The sequence below is a fragment of the Gymnoscopelus braueri genome, assembly GCF_963280865.1.
Source record: "Gymnoscopelus braueri genome assembly, chromosome: 22".
NCBI classification, from domain to species: Eukaryota; Metazoa; Chordata; class Actinopteri; order Myctophiformes; family Myctophidae; genus Gymnoscopelus; species Gymnoscopelus braueri.
Window position 1 is genome coordinate 46,328,888 of NC_137624.1, and position 18,137 is coordinate 46,347,024.

At 40.8% G+C, this 18,137-nt stretch overlaps 1 protein-coding gene across 1 annotated transcript in view; it reads right to left on the minus strand.

Moving 5' to 3' along the window:
• The window catches only part of myo5b (myosin VB), a gene marked incomplete at its 3' end in the record, with an annotated part of 94,509 nt that overhangs the window by 74,769 nt on the left and 1,603 nt on the right, over window positions 1–18,137 (minus strand). The window contains exons 2-3 of the mRNA XM_080420416.1: window positions 6,346–6,456; window positions 2,482–2,653 (exon numbers count right to left, since the gene is read on the minus strand). Of these exons, the coding sequence (XP_080276542.1) occupies window positions 2,482–2,653; window positions 6,346–6,456 (283 nt within the window). The remainder of the gene's footprint in view (window positions 1–2,481; window positions 2,654–6,345; window positions 6,457–18,137) is intronic.

Here is an 18,137-nt window from a genome sequence, read left to right on the forward strand (position 1 = left end):
TCGGGACCCTCCGCCGTCTCGCACGCACGCTTTGTTTACATGCACTTCCGCGTCGGGCCTTCTACAGCACGAAACGTATAACGCAAGTGGATGGAAGAAATGCAGGCACTCAACGTATAATATTTTAATAAACCTCTGGCACCCAATGTGTTAACGTCAAATCTAACATTTCAAAAAGTCAAGTGAGCTCTTATGATGTAAACATCCTGTCGCTGCTAATGCTCACAGAAATACATCTGTCTCACATCATCACACATTTGTGTGACTGACAGAAAGGGACTTATTCTTCGGCTGTCCTGCTTGGCAGAGGCGTCCCCACTGTAGAGGCAGGACAGGCGGTCGCCTGCCCAACGAAGACCTCGCCTCCCTTAGAAAACCCAAATAACCCAAAAAGATGTCATCGTGTGCTTAATGTCCTCAAAGTCACGGATCCTACAAGCTTTGAACTGAGCAGATTATTGGACCTTCTGTTCCAGAGAGAATGGACAAAACATATTGAAAACGGACACTTTCACCGATTTTCGATTGAGTTGAAATGTCTTTTTTTGGGGGGAATAGAGGAGGGGGGGGGGGGGGGGGGGGGGGGGGGAATAATTCCTGGGGACGCCACTGCTGCTTGGTCCAGGGAAAAAATAAATAGTTGATGCATTCAAAATGTGTCAGCATGTCCAACTAAAATGATATCCCTGCTCCTTACTGATAATCACATGCTCTGAAAACTTTTTTTGTCCAGCTCATGCCTGTAGGCTGTGATTAGTGTGACTAGTGATTAACAAGTAAGAAAAAACACCTCATCTAAACCCATGGAACGGTGCATGAACCCCCCACCACTACTAAGAGCAACCTGGACCACCACTATAGTGTGGGGGTGGGTCCATCATAGACCCACCCCACACTATAGTGTGGGGTGGGGGTGGGTACATATATTCAAAACGTATTAACAAAATACATACATTCAAAGAGTTGCGCAAATGTTCACGATTTTTCAAAAATAGCTGATCTACAAGCCCTGAGCTTGCAGATCTGTAGATATGTGTGGTGTAGCCCTATGGAATGAGCTTGTAGATCTGTCTGTCTGTCTGTCTGTCTGCCATGAACAAACATATGTCTGTCTGAGTTCAGGATGAACAGAGTGAAGCTGCAGTTCAGTTCTCACACACATTATCTCTGCTTCTTAACGAGCATCATGACTTGTGACCAGTCTCACGCACACGCACACACACACACACACACACACACACACACACACACACACACACACACACACACACAGACAGTGTGGTCACAAGATGCTGGATAATTAGGAGTTGACACACAGGGAACAACCTCACTAATAAAGCATCTTAATCACTTTAACTTCTTTAACCCTAGATGTGCTAACCAGTGTTGGGTAACGTGACGCTGTTACGTAATATATTACCAAATTGCGGTAACGGGTAATATAATGCATTACTACAGGGAGAAGCTGTAATATATTATTAAAATGACACTACGTTACTACGTTACTTTGTGCGTTACCCACCAAAGTGAAGGTGTTTTTTTCATCCACCCACAAAGCCGCAGCGTCTAGCCTAGTAAAGGTATTATATTGGTTGTCAGTGGCTGGCAGCGCAGTGTGCACATCTAATCGCAAAAACCTGTCGCTTATTTTGTCTTGATCAACAGCAATACATTTGACAAAATACAGTGAAATCCCCAAATTCTTAATATCCAGTACAGTAAGCAATAGAAATTAACAGCAAACAAATTCAAAGTTATATGCTATCAATATCACACAAAAGTAGAGAGAAGCTGTGATCTCACCTCACAGACAAATGGACAAGAAATAATCCTTTTGCAAACAACATCCATGTTCTGTTCGTTTGTCAACAATGATCTAAATGGAAAGTTTATCTCAGCAGCTAGAATGTGACAGTTTCACATAGTTTGAGCCGTTTTTGCTGCGCAGGCCAGTCCTCGTTTAAGTTCAATGCTTTCACCTGTTGTTCTGCTGTGCGCAACAGGGCATATCTCCGCCAGGCCACATTAGGACTAGGACTGTAGATGTTGTTAGATTAGGACTAGGACTAGACATACCACAGTAGATGTAGATGTTAGATTAGGACTAGGACTAGACATACCACAGTAGGTGTAGATGTTAGATTAGGACTAGGACTAGACATACCACAGTAGGTGTAGATGTTGTTAGATTAGGATTAGGACTCGACATACCACAGTAGGTGTAGATGTTAGATTAGGACTAGGACTAGACATACCACAGTAGGTGTAGATGTTAGATTAGGACTAGGACTAGACATACCACAGTAGGTGTAGATGTTAGATTAGGACTAGGACTAGACATACCACAGTAGGTGTAGATGTTGTTAGATTAGGATTAGGACTCGACATACCACAGTAGGTGTAGATGTTAGATTAGGACTAGGACTAGACATACCACAGTAGGTGTGGATGTTGTTAGATTAGGACTAGGACTAGACATACCACAGTAGGTGTAGATGTTGTTGGACTCCAGGAAGCGGACCCTCAGGTTGTGCAGCACGGCGGGCTCATGCAGGTAGCTGAGGGCTGTGAGATCGTTCTCTCCCACCAGGATGTCCGGGTTCTGCAGGAAGGGCAGAGCGTTGGCTTTGGGTCCGATGGGGTATTCCACAGGCTGGGGACAGACAGGCAGACAGACAGGAAGGACAGTAGCTGTTAAATACCTCCACTTCACTACAGGCAGACAGACAGACAGACAGACAGACAGACAGACAGACAGACAGACAGACAGACAGACAGGTGACTGACTGTCCCCGCGGTGACTGACAAGCTGCGCGTCCTACGCATAACTCTATGGTCCTCGTTACTGCCTCTGATTGGCGAGCTCCTACATGCTTGCATGACAATCACAACGCGGGGAGGCGGGACATGGGCAGTGGAGCAGAGTGTGAGAAATGAGCTTAAGGTTTACTAAATTATTAAAAATGTTAAACGGCATCGCCGATCCCCGCTTTTTGATGCCGCTTGTTCACGTGTTAGTATTGCTCTTTTTGGTACCTTTGAGAAATCTCTGCAACTTCTAAGCGACGAGCTGTAAACCCGAGACCAGACAGTGGTAGCCGCCAGTACGAGAGAGAGTGTTCTAACCAACAAGGGACCCTGGATACCGCCTTCCCAAATACAAAAAAGGTAAACAGGGTCCCGAAAGGGGCTACCAGACAGACAGACAGACAGACAGACAGGCAGACAGACAGACAGACAGACAGACAGACAGACAGACAGACAGACAGACAGACAGACAGACAGACAGACAGACAGACAGACAGACAGACAGACAGACAGACAGATGAACATTGTGGGAGACAACAGTCTGACTCCAGAGACTTATATAAACAAATAATATGCAGCCAAACATTGTGATATGATCTTCCTCTTGACACAGAGCAGGGTCAATGATAGAAGCTGCCATTTGCAACAGAGAATATGAATAAAGAGGATGTTTAGGATAAAGAATAAAGAAATAAAATAAATAAATATGTAGATATGAGGTTAAAGGTTAAAGACCATAACCAAGCAGAAGTAAAAAAAAAAAAACAGAAGCACAAAAAGAAGAACAAAAAGATAACCATGTTAAAGCTGCACTCCGAACCGAATGCATCCGTGTCATCTTTAGATTTCCTTGGCTATAAGAAAAATAGCAGATCTACAAACCTACTGACCAGGGGAGACAGTGGCCCTCATTTATCAAGGAGGTGTAGACCAAATAATGGGCGTACGGTGAGATCACCACAACTTTCGGCATTTATCAATATATCCTGACGTTGCCTTTAGGCCTAGGCTACACGTACATGGATCTTTTTCTAAACGCACATTTTTGTGTGCGTTTGGGCCTTTCAGCCACACGCAAACGGTGTTTTTGGCCGCTAAAACGGATATTTTTGTAAACGGATAAATAAGTGAAGGTTTTCCAAAACATGCGTTTCAGTGGATCTGTGTGGACATGTAATCCGGAGATTTTGAGAAACGATGACATCATCGCGCATTCGCACATGGTCATTATAATAATAAATGAAGAGAGAGAGAGAGCAACACTTACAGTCTATGAAACAAGGCACGCTCATTTATGGCAAAATAATGTCATATTTAATAATAAGACAGTGGTGGGAAAAGTAGCTCATTCACTGTGTGATGAAAACCCTCTTTCTCTGCGCCGAGTAGCGCACACGGCTCGCACACGGGTTGAATGTGGGGTCTGTCGTCCTAAAACACAATCGCCCCGGGTCAAAATCCAGCGACCATGGAGCGGCCGCGGACCTCCATGGTCCATGGACCTTTAGATCTTTAGAGTACGGCCCGCTCAGACCTTTAGATCTTTAGAGTACGGCCCGCTCAGACCTTTAGATCTTTAGAGTACGGCCCGCTCAGACCTTTAGATCTTTAGAGTATGGCCCGCTCAGATCTCACGTCAGGTCGCGAGCAGGTGTAGACGTTGACTACACCTGTTTGTTACATCTTAGACCTGAATGTAGAATGTATATCTAACACACTAATAAATAATCCCTGTGAAAAGATAACATTTTATAAGCTAATTTAAACAAACTGCTCTAACAGTCATTCGGTTAAAGGGCAAGACCACTTTGGTAGAGGTTTGGGTTGTGTAGTTACCTTGCCATGATGTAACTCCAAAGGTGGGCAAGAAATAAAAAATAATTGTTCCATTGATTAGAAATTGATAATTCAAAATATGCTCCCCATTGACTTACATTGTATGGTAAAACAGCTCTCAAAGTCACTATTTTAGCACGTAAACGAACGCAAACAAAGTTGATTCAGACAATATAGAACATCACCAAACCCAGTACTGTTTTTTTTAAATATAAAAATGTCAACTTCCTGTTGATTTTGCCATTTTTAATAAGTAGAAAACCTGGACTGGATCCGCGGATCCGGATCCAGATCTTCAAATAGTAAAATCAACAGGAAGTTTACATTTTTATTAAAAAAACAAACAGTACTGGGTTTGGTGATGCTCTATATTGTCTGAATCAGCTTTGTTTGTGTTCATTTATGTGCTAAAAGAGTGACTTTGAGAGCTGTTTTACCGTACAATGTAAGTCAATGAGGAGCATATTTTTGAATTATCAATTTCTAATCAATGGAGCAATTATTTTTGATTTCTTGTCCACCTTTGGAGTTACATCATGGCAAGTTAACTACACAACCCACACCTCTACCAAAGTGGTCTTACCCTTTAAGCTTGCTCTGCTGTATTTAAAACATACGAGCGCTTATGCGAGAGCATTTTTGGGAGTCGGGACTGGCTCGGCCGCGCCGCTGTTATCTTTTCATGGACAGCGAGGTCTCCAAACTTGTAGCGTGTCCTACATGGAGTTATACAACCTGGGCTGGGTTGAGGATATAAATATAAACCCGACCCTCCAAACCTTTGACCAGCAGGTTATTCTTCATGCTGTGGATTCATTTGGGCCGCCGCGGGAGATCAGACATTTAACCCTCCAAACACACACCAGCCTTCATCCATTAATGTTTATAATTCATTCATCAATGATCACTCCATAAACGTTCAGATTATTATTCACTGCCTTGCCTGCTATCTCTCATTTAACGTGGCGTCACGGCAGCCCGTGACTCAAGGGGGAATACATAGTTTTATTTTAGTGTAACTAGAACACGCACTGCACACTGCTCATAATGGGTTAAATTAATATACAAATGTATGGTATGATTTATGACGATGAGATTAGTGTCATTCATGTAGGCTACTTGACAAAGACTGTACCATCACGGAATACATGAAAGACTGCTGTTTCCACAGAGTGCCAATGCTACACTTGGGCTTGCAAGTAGGTGCGTGTGCGTGTGCGTGTGTGTGTGTGCGTGTGTGTGTGTGTGTGTGTGTGTGTGTGTGTGTGTGTGTGTGTGTGTGTGTGTGTGTGCGACGTACACACGCGCGCGGGAGTGCGTGTGAGCGGGGGAAACTTCAATGCTTTCGTATTCTGGTTCTTCAGTCGTAAAATCGGGGCATTTCGAGAATATTTAAGGGCGTGTTATTTAAATGACGCTCGTTTTCAGACGTCAGATTTATCAAAGCTCCAACCAAATGTACGCTAGGATTGGCTGTATAGGATGGCTTCATAAATGTGACTTCGACGGCCAAATTTATGGAAAAATATAAGCCGTTTTTTACACTCCATTGATAAATGAGGGCCACTGTGCTTATGATCTTAGGGCAGGACTACATATCATGTTTGTTTTTGTTTTTTTGTTACTTATATATAGAGTTTCATAAAGTAGATGTAGTTTTATTATGGTTTCATAATAAAGTGAAAGATCTGGTTTTCTTACGGTTTCATCGTCCAGTTTGAGGTGCAGGATGGGTTGTCCCTCTGTGTAATCTGATGTGATCTCTGCTGCCTTCCACACATCCTCTGGATCTGGGATCCACACCCTGGTAAACTGTAAACAATAAACATATTAATACATATAAACATCTGGATCCACACCCTGGTAAACTGTAAACAATAAACATATTAATACATATAAACATCTGGATCCACACCCTGGTAAACTGTAAACAATAAACATATTAATACATATAAACATCTGGATCCACACCCTGGTAAACTGTAAACAATAAACATATTAATACATATAAACATCTGGATCCACACCCTGGTAAAATGTAAACATAAACATATTAATACATATAAACATCTGGGATCCACACCCTGGTAAACTGTAAACAATAAACATATTAATAATCATTTAAACATCTGGCAGACCATTCAGGTTTTGTTTTTATACCCTAGTCTAGTCCCTATTCTGGCCAGAATAGGGACACTAGGGTATCATTTTTTTTTTTTTTTTTAAATGAAGTTCGTTATTGGTTCTAAAAATCTCGGTTTCAAATATATTATTTTCAGTAATTGCCCAGGCATTCTGTCCGGTGGCTAAATATGTATTTTTTACACAATAAAAAAGGTCCCGTGGTCTTTGATGGCCAGATGTGAGTTATTGGGGGCTAGAAGAGCTACTGTAAATAATAATAAAGAAATCGCCGGGTTATTGTGTAAAAAAAGACACCGGACAGAATGCCCCCGCCCACTGTAAAAAAAGATCGCGAAAATTGCTAAAACTATAGAAAGCAGTAAATTTAAATATTTTAACACTCATCTTTTATTTACTTTAATTACAATCTAAAACATAAACCTTGGTTGTAAAAAAACTAAGTTGTCCTTTAAGATTTCTTTAGCTATTCAAAAAATAGCAGATCTACAAGCTCATACAGAGTGCCGCGCTATGAGCTTGTAGATCTTCTATTTTTGAAACATCGTGAAAATATGTGCAAATCTTTGAATATATATATATATATATATTATTATTTTTTTGAAGCAAACATTTTTAACTCAAATCTTGTCTTCTGGGGGGATTCTACAAATGTCTTCTAAATCCTAACAGGTTTTTGAAAACACTTATGTTGCTATAATCAGTGGTTCTCAAACCTTTCCATGTAAATGGTGATATGCATTTGGCCGCGGCCGGACCCCCATAAATATGTTGTTCCAGGGACCCCCCAGAAGCAAAGATTTGAGTTAAAAATGTTCTCTAAAAAATATATATATTAAAAGATTTGCACACATTTTCAGGAATTTTCAAAAATAGCAGATCTACAAGCTCAGATCTGCTATTTTATATTATTGCTATTACATCTCATCATTCATAAAACTGGTCCAGAAACTCCAGATTCAATAAAACAATGCAAGCTAAATGCCATTGAGCCTAATCTCTAACTAATCCTTTATTTGACAGCAAACATTCTGTCCCCCCTAAACGGTAAAGAGGAGGGGCTTCTATTGTCTCTCAAACACAAGGATAAATGGGTCATGTTGTCAGGACAGGAATCTCATGGAGATAATGAATGAAGGCCCCTCACGTTGGCCTTAATGAATGAAGGGCCCTCATGTTGGCCTTAATGAATGAAGGCCCCTCACGTTGGCCTTGATGCTCTTCTAGACTTCTAAACATAGTATATCGTTGCTGTCAGGCAGAAACTTGGGTTTTTTCCTCGGCCTCTAGGGAGCGCAAGTACACAAAGTCAGCCTCCTGGTGGCGCTATAACAGGCCGATCTGAAACATTTGGGGCAGAGGTACTGCTCTGGCATCCAGGGAGTGTGTGTGCACAGTCTGTGCACGGTGTGGGGCCCAACAGGCCGATCGCAGGGACCCCGCACTGTACAGGGACTAGTGCTGCACGATAAATATCGTCCCGATAATTATCGGTCCGATATCGGGAATTATGACGTCATCCCGATAAAACCGATAACACTAATTATCTCCGATAATAGCTCCGATAATTAATATATAATATTTGTCAGCTGTGATCTGCATGGACTCTCTCGGTTAGACACCGTTGTGTGGAGAAGTATAACTCTCGGTTAGACACCGTTGTACTGGAGAAGTATAACTCTTGGTTAGACACCGTTGTACTGGAGAAGTATAACTCTTGGTTAGACACCGTTGTGTGGAGACTCTCTCACAGGTTGTAGCAGCAGCACAGCCCCTCCCCTCCCCACACACACACACACAGAGGGAGAGAGAGAGAGAGGAGAGCTGGTTGAGACCTGGTCTCAAACGTGTTACTGTACGTCTTGGATAGACCACTGTCTGGAATAATAACTGATCATCATACATACAGGTCTACTACTAACCTTTGTTGCTGTTGTCATCTTAAATTGACCAGCTAAAGTAACATTTTAGACCAAGTGTTCTCCAACTTGCTTGGAGATCAGAGTGGTGTGGTGGATGAGTTTAAGGCATGTTGCCAATCAGCTGTGTAACATTAGCAGGTTAACGATGGCTCGTTGAGGCTGTGCATTTGACCCTGATTTGAACACACAGGCAATCAAAAGCACTAATTAATGGCAGCTGTAAGTAACCGGTTGTCTGTCGTCTGTGTCTTGTGTATGTTTAATGGCCTATAGACCATATTCACATGGCGGCCATGTTTCTATGAAGTCAATGAAAGTAGCCACCCCGGGTGGCAGCACTTTCAATGTTAAATTCCAATATGGCCGCCGTGTGAATATGGTCTATTGAATGTTTTCTGTACCCTAGAGCAGTGGTTCTCAAACTTTTTCATGTCAAGGGCCCCCAAATTGACACTTATTAGCCTGCGGACCCCCGTTTGAAAATATATGCCAGGGACCCCCATAAGAGAAGATTTTTTTACGGCTCTAGCAGTGATTCTCAACCATTTTAATTTAGAGGACCCCCAGTTTGACATGCATTAAGGCTACAGACCCCCATTTAATGGCATTTCTATCACTTGGACCCCAATTTCTATCGTAAAATCTATGTTAATTTAACTCTGAGAGTGTACAAATGGAACCAAATGGACCCTAACGGGTCCATTTGGTTCCATTTGTACACTCTCAAAGTTACAGACCCATAAGGGTCCATTTGGTGCCTAATCTATCATTTAGCTGGGGGACCCCCTGGAACTCCCTCAAGGACCCCTGGGGGTCCCCAGACCCCACTTTGAGAACCAAAGCCCTAGAGATATCAAGTAATTCCCTCTCCCTCATGCTAAACTTAAAGTGACTTCTAAGGTTACTTCTCCTCAAAAAGACCACTTTATTTTCCTTTCTCAATGACAAGCATATTATTATTGCATTTAGGCTATGTGCAATAACTGCAAGCCAATGTTCATTCATAGGCATTGTCTGTATTTGTCTTCATTATTTCTTGAATTCCTATTTCTTTAGTTGCCAATAATTCAACTGTAAGCCAGTGTTTTCAGTCTTTTATTGCTACACAATAAATAGTCAAAAGAAATTCTACATTCATAAATAATACAAAATAAAATAATAATAATAATGATTAAATGTATTCTATTGGTCAAAGCTATGTTAAATCCACCTTTGCCCACTACTAGTATTTCTTACCATAAGGTGTGCTAATACTACAGATTCATATACATTTGAATTTTATTTATTTTTTAGATTTTTTAATATATGTATATATATTTGTATTATCGGTTATCGGTATCGGTCTTGAGAAGCAGGAAGTTATCGATATCGGTATCGGTTTCAAAAAACCAATATCGTGCATCCCTAACAGGGACCCCCCACTGTACAGGGACCCCCCACTGTACAGGGACCCCCCACTGTATAACATTGTGCTGCAGACATTTTCATAGATAGACTTGTGTAGCATTGTGTTGTGTTGTGTGTTGTGTAGCATTGTGTTGGATTCATGTTAATGTGTATTCAGACAGATAATCACTTCAACCCTCAATCAATACTTAGAAAACTTGTACTTGGTCTGCTCTTTTTCCCCTTCTACACCAAACCTCTTTGTCGAAAACAGCAGATCTACAAGCTCGTTGTGAGCTTGTAGATCTGCTATTTTCCGGCTAATGTTCCCCTCAGAACAGGGATGCTAGGGTTCAAGTGGTTCATGTAAAAATATATAGTATGTATAATAATCCTATCAGACAAAGAGTTGGCCCTGTAACCCTGAAGACCCCCGCAGACTACAGTACACGATAGTCATCATGCGCACAGATACTAAATCCACAAAACCTTCAGTTTGCCCGGCAAAAGGCACAGCAAGGACCCCCACATTGATACGTATTACAGCCGCGGACCCCCTTCTCAAAATATTTTGTGCCAGAGGATTAGCAGGTTTCCTTTCTTCTTAATAATAATAACAATAAGAACAATAGAGCACAAACATGTGCTGACATTCCAAGCAGAGAGAAGCAGCAACAGAGGAGAGAAAAGAGCGCTCAATGATGCTGAGAAACAGTGTTGCCAGGTATGGCGAGATAAATAAGCAAACCAGGGTCTATGAAAACAAGCCCAAAAGAAGCGAGCCCGTCGCCCTTTAAACATAGCACATTGGCTGTTTGAAAATAGCCGATCTACAAGCTCAAAACGCGTCGCATGAGCTTGTAGATCTGCTATTTTTCAAAAAAACTGACTTGAAGACATTTTGTAAAATGTGGATTATTTTTTGAAACGTTCTGACACCACACATCTTTGTATGGGGGGTCCGTGCCCGTGGCATAAAATATTTTCAGATGGTGGTCCGCAGACAAATACATATTAATGTGGGGGTCCTTGACATGAAAATGGAAAACAAGCCCAAAAAAACGTAGGCCTAACCCACGTCCATCAATATTTAGGAGCTACTGTACAGAAAAAAACAAGCCCAAAGTCGCTTATAACAAGCAGACGTGGCAACACTGTGAGTGAGACGGAGAAGGTAAATGACACACGTTATCGTTTGAATAGGAGACAATGGTGGGCGGGGCCACCAGAGAATAGTGGGCGGGGCCACAGCCAGAGAGCCAATGCTGCTGAACAGGTTCCGTGTGAAAGGTGAGTGAGTGACATCATGCTGCGCACACACACACACACACACACACACACACACACACACACACACACACACACACACACACACACACACACACACACACACACACACACACACACACACACACACACACACACACACACACACACACACACACACACACACACACACACACACACAGTAGAAATACTCTGTTACCAGCAGAATGTCCCATTACAAGTTTACAAATGCATAAAAATCTTTTGAAAATAGCAGATCTACAAGCTCACAATGTGTCACATTGTGAGCTTGTAGATCTGCTATTTTCAAATGGCCGAAATGTATATATAGGGCTGAGGTGGTTAATGTATCTTTAGTAATAATAATCTAAATCTAAAAAGTAATTAGTAACTAAAGTTTTCAGGTAATTGTAGTGGAGTAAAAGTACAATATTTGCCTCTGAGATGTAGTGGAGTAGAAGTAAAAGTACTGAAAATTGGAAATACTCCACTAAAGTAAAAAAAAATGTAAAAAAAATACTTAGTTACTTTACACCACTGAGTGAGAGTGACATAATGCTGCTGTGACACACACACACACACACACACACACACACACACACACACACACACACACACACACACACACACACACACACACACACACACACACACACACACACACACACACACACACACACACACACACACACACACACACACACACACACAACGTGAGAGTGAGAGAAAGAGAGAGAGAAGGAGAGGGACAGAGAGGGAGAGATGAAGACAGTGTAAGAGCAAGAGAGAAAGAAATGATACAGACAGATACACACACACACACACACCACTTACTACATGAAACAAGGCGGTTTATAAAAACAACATTGATTTAGTAGAGTGGTTCTCAAGGACCAGATCACCTTAACTCTCAGAGTTACAGAGCCTGTAAACTAAAGGGTCCATTTGGTTCCTAACTATCATATAGGGCATAGCAGTGGCGGCTATTTTCTGGTTCCACTTCAAAATAGTCAATGCATTTTTCCCATTGACATTTCCAAAAATATTTATATCAATTATTTTAAGCCTAGAATCAAGCCATGCAGGGTCCTGGTGAATCATGACCATAAAACGTTTAATTCTGTGAATTTTTTTTTTGAAAACGGCAAAACAAAGGGTATTTATTAAATATAGTATATCATGTAATTAAATATAAAATAAATAAAAAATCACAGAATAAAATGCTTAATGGTCATGATTCACCAGGACCCTGGATGGCTTGATTCTAGGCTTAAATGAATTGATATAAATATTTTTGGAAATGTCAATGGGAAAAATGCATTGACTATTTTGGAGTGGAACGAGAAAATGGCCGCCACTGCTATGCCCGAACAAAATGCCTCAAATCATGAACACAGGGTGCGATCGTCGTGGAACTTTGCACGCACATTCCCACTAGGCCGAGGAACACATGCCACCCTGTTCACATTGTCCTGTCATAGCGCCACCAGGAGGACGATTTTTGCTAAAAACAAAAATGTTATATTACTCCTACAGATGTTGTCCAAACATCACGCAAATCGGTAAACAATACGCATTATCTCTAAGGTCATGTGATCAAGACGGATCCGTCCGATTTTTCATATTCCATCCTGATTGGCGCCTTTCGAACATTGCTGGCCCACAATAACCTACCTCAGTGGTTCTCAAACTTTTTCATGTCAAGGACCCCCAAATTGACACTTATTAGCCCACGTTCCCCATTTGAAAAGATATGCCAGGGACCCCCAGTAAGAGAACGTTTTTACGGCTCTCTAGCGGTGATTCTCAACCATTTTAAATTTTCAATTTGACATGCATTAGGGCTACGGACCCCCATTTATATCTCTGGGACCCCAATTTATATTGTAAAATCAATGTTAATTTAACTCTGATAGTGTACAAATGTAAATTTGTACACTCTCAGAGTTACAGACCTGTAAAGGTCCATTTGGTTCCATTTGTACGCTCTGAGAGTTACGGACCCATAAGGGTCCATTTGGTTCCATTTGTACACTCTTAGAGTTACGGACCTGTAAGGGTCCATTTGGTTACATGTGTACACTCTCAGAGTTACAGACCTGTAAGGGTCCATTTGGTTCCATGTGTACACTCTCAGAGTTACAGACCTGTAAGGGTCCATTTGGTTCCATGTGTACACTCTCAGAGTTACAGACCCATAAGGTTCCATTTGTACGCTCTCAGAGTTACAGACCCATAAGGGTCCATTTGGTTCCTATCCATCATTTAGCTGGGGACCCCCCGGAACCCCCTCGAGTACCCCTGGGGGTTCCCGGACCCCATTTTGAGAACCAATGACCTACCTGATCTGGCGGAGACCTGTGCTCAGAGGAGCACTTTTTTTTCTAGTTTTCTACCAATTGCAACACACCCCATGCAGCCTCCGATTCAACACTGTTCTTGTTTTCGTCACATTCCTAAGACAATACTGTGATGACCGGCAGAGTCTCCTGTAGTGACCCATGACCCATCTCCATCTAGACCATACATGGGCAACTGGTGGCCCGGGGGCCACATGCGGCCCCCACCTTCACTTAATGCGGCCCACAGGTTAATATCAGAATAGTGATTATATTATTGATTTCAGCTGTTATGATTCATAACATGCAAACATGACCCGCTTTAATGACTTCAGTCTATATTAGTAGCTTAATGACTAGTATTAACATTCTATTGTCTTTTTTATGTCCAATGTATTTGTATTTAAGTTCGTAAAGTTTAACTAAAGTATTATAACTAAATGCATTTGAAATTAAATAAAAATGTTACTTTTCAGGATTCCAATATAAAAAGTAGCAAAAACAGCCGATCTACAAGCTCAAAACAAGTTTTGAGCTTGTAGATCGGCTGTTTTTGCTACTTTTTATGTGACATAGAATGGCGAAGTACGGCATTAATGTACGAAAAAAGTTAAAATACGGAGTCTGCCCTCTGACAGTATATGTAATGTGTTAATATATATATATATATATATATAGTGACCCTATATATATAAATATATAGTGACCCTCATCATCATCAGAGTTACATCACCGCTGATTTAGACTGTCAGACCCAAGACTTATAAGATATATTTATATTTTGTTATCGTTCAATACTTTTGTCCACAATTCCGTCCATGCTGTGTTGATGTTGGTACCAATAGGAGAGATAAACAGGCAAACCTGATCAAATAACAATTATTGAATTAAGTAATGCATGTTTAACAATAATTTAAATGTAAAATGTAAAATGTAAAATGATTTGGTTTCATTTTTACGCTCTCAAGAGTTAAAGATCTAATAAGGGTCCATTTGGTTACCAACTCTCCATCATTTAGCTGGGGACCACCTGGAACCCCCTTCAAGGACCACCGGTGGTCCCCGGACCACTGATGGTCCCCGGAGTCCCTGAGAAAGATGTTGAATGTCTCTCTCTCTTTAAGTGTCTCTCTCTCTCTCTCACTCAGCCTGCCTGGCTGACCTGCACTCAGCGTTGCCAGATTCTGCGAGAGAAGCAAGCGTCCAGGTCTACAAAAACAAGCCTAAAAGAAGCCACCGGTGTAAGACTATTTGAAAATGACCGATCTACATAAAATACATAAAACATAATATAACGACACAAATCTTGTGTGTGTGTAGGGGGGGGGGGGGGCACTAGATAGAATCAGAACCAAGGCAACTACACTTTAGAAACAAGACCAAACAACCACCAATATTCACAGAAAGAATGAGCCCAAAGTGGCTTATAATAAGCCGACGTGGCAACACTGCTGCCTGTGCTGTGTCAGCACTATGAGGAACAGCCTCAGGTACAAACTGGGTGTGTCTGACACACACACACACACACACACACACACACACACACACACACACACACACACACACACACACACACACACACACACACACACACACACACACACACACACACACACACACACACACACACACACACACACACACACACACACACACACACACACACACACACACACACAGTGAAAGGGGAACCTGGATGACCCAGATATACAACCACACATATTGTAAAACACTCTGTAAGCCTGTAGGATCATGATAGGACTTTATACTGTAGTTTAATGTGTTCATAGAATATTCACTGTAATGTAAACACACCTCAGTCACACTGTGTGTGTGTGTGTGTGTGTGTGTGTGTGTGTGTGTGTGTGTGTGTGTGTGTGTGTGTGTGTGTGTGTGTGTGTGTGTGTGTGTGTGTGTGTGTGTGTGTGTGTGTGTGTGTCATACTGTAGCATTCATAACCGAGAACGCATCTGTGTCATTTTGAGATTTATTTGGCTATTAAAAAATAGCAGATTTACAAGCTCATATATTAGCACGGCAGCTTGTAGATCTATCTTTTTTGTAAATCTTAATACAGGGTCCCCACACATTCATTTAGCAATGAATTTCCAAAACTTTTCCATAACTTTTCCAGAATATTTAGCCCAATTTCCAGGCCTATATAACAATCATTCAGCGCAATAATGTGTCTCTTACTCCTATGTACAATGCCCAAAGATAGGCAGTGTAGCAAAAATAAAGCATAGAATATAGAATGGTACAATTCCATTCAAAATTGCGTGCAAAATTAGGGCATAGCTCACTGGAATACAAGACTCATTATGGCATCCGTATGACTTATTTTTTTTTAATAATATTGCCTTGCATTTGCCCCATTTATGAATTTAAAAGTAATGAAGGATGCAAGGATGTTTTAAATTACACTTTTGTTCAAAATATTTCCAGGAACTTCATGACCGTGGGGACCCTGTTAATATGTATTTTTTTATTTAAAGCAAACATTTGTAAAACATGTTGTTCCAGGGACACCCCCCCCGCCCCAGAAGCAGAGATTTGAGTAAAAAATGTTCGCTTTAAAATATACGTATTCATAGATTTGCACAAATCTTCACGATTAAAAAAATTAATATCAGATCTACAAGCTCATAGCGCGGCACTCTGTGCTGTATGTGTAATAAATGCTACTGACGTTTGTGCGAAACACATTGCTATAGAAGCCCTGAACGGAGCCGATAGGCCCTCCTTCATGTCAATCAATCAGGTTCACCTTAATTCAAGTGGTAGATGCCAGAAAGAGGATATTTTTTATTATAATTATTTACTGTAGATCTGCTATTTTCAAAAAAATCTTGGAAAAAATAATCAAAGTGAAATATTTGCAATATTTTTTTAAACATTTGAAATACACAATTATTGTGTATTTCAAATGTAGACTTTTATGACTGAAACTACATCAGAAAATGCGGTCAAAATGAACACTGTTTGTTTACAAGCAACTTCTTACTCTTACAGAAGATAAAAACAAGCCCAAAGTCGCTTGTAATAAGCAGACTTGGCAACAGCTGCTTGGCAGAGCAGATGGAACTGAAGGATTTGTCTTTTGGATTATTAGGATTCTGGAGTGTGTGTGTGTGTGTGTGTGTGTGTGTGTGTGTGTGTGTGTGTGTGTGTGTGTGTGTGTGTGTGTGTGTGTGTGTGTGTGTGTGTGTGTGTGTGTGTGTGACCAATTTTCAACCTCCTTATCTTCATATAGAGCAGTGGTTCTCAACCTTTTCAGGCCGTGGCCCCCAAAATAATCATATTTGAACTGAGGACCCCCAAAATAATCATATTTGAACTGGGGACCCCCTAAATAATCATATTTAAACTGGGGACCCCCTAAATAATCATATTTGAACTGAGGACCCCCAAAATAATCATATTTGAACTGGGGACCCCCAAAATAATCATATTTGAACTGGGGACCCCCAAAATAATCATATTTGAACTGAGGACCCCCAAAATAATCATATTTGAACTGGGGACCCCCAAAAAAAATCATCTGGGAATCACTGATATAGAGCAGTTGTCAAACTGTGAGTCAGGACCCTCTGGACCCCCAGGGGGTCCCCACATGATTTTGAAGGGAGGGGGTCCCAGATGATGATCTTAATGTTTGTTTGCATAGTTTTCTCACTCAACAAACTAACTGACATACAGTATAAGTGTATACAGAGTATCTGCACATTTATAAAGTTACTATTTAATGACTTTTAAGACCTTTTTAAAACCTCTAAAATGGAAAAATACAACATAAAATAAAATAAGACCATTACTGCATGAAAAGTAATCAACAAACTGTACTGTACTATAAAAAATGGTCAAACATTCATTGGCCAAATTGTCAAATATTACCTAAGAGAGAGGGAAATATTGTGAAAATAGCTGATCTACAAGCTCACAACGCCTCAACTCCTACAATTCCAAGTGCTTGTCAGGGAGGGGGGTCCCCAGTTCAAATATGATTATTTTGTTCAAATATGATTCTTTTGTTCAAATATGATTCTTTTGTTCAAATATGATTCTTTTGTTCAAATATGATTCTTTTGTTCAAATATGATGATTATTTTGTTCAAATATGATTCTTTTGTTCAAATATGATTATTTTGGGGGGTCGTCAATTCAAATATGATTATTTTGGGGGGTCGTCAATTCAAATATGATTATTTTGGGGGGTCGTCAATTCAAATATGATTATTTTGGGGGGTCGTCAATTCAAATATGATTATTTTGGGGGGTCGTCAATTCAAATATGATTATTTTGGGGGGTCGTCAATTCAAATATGATTATTTTGGGGGGTCCTCAATTCAAATATGATTATTTTGGGGGGTCGTCAATTCAAATATGATTATTTTGGGGGGTCCTCAATTCAAATAT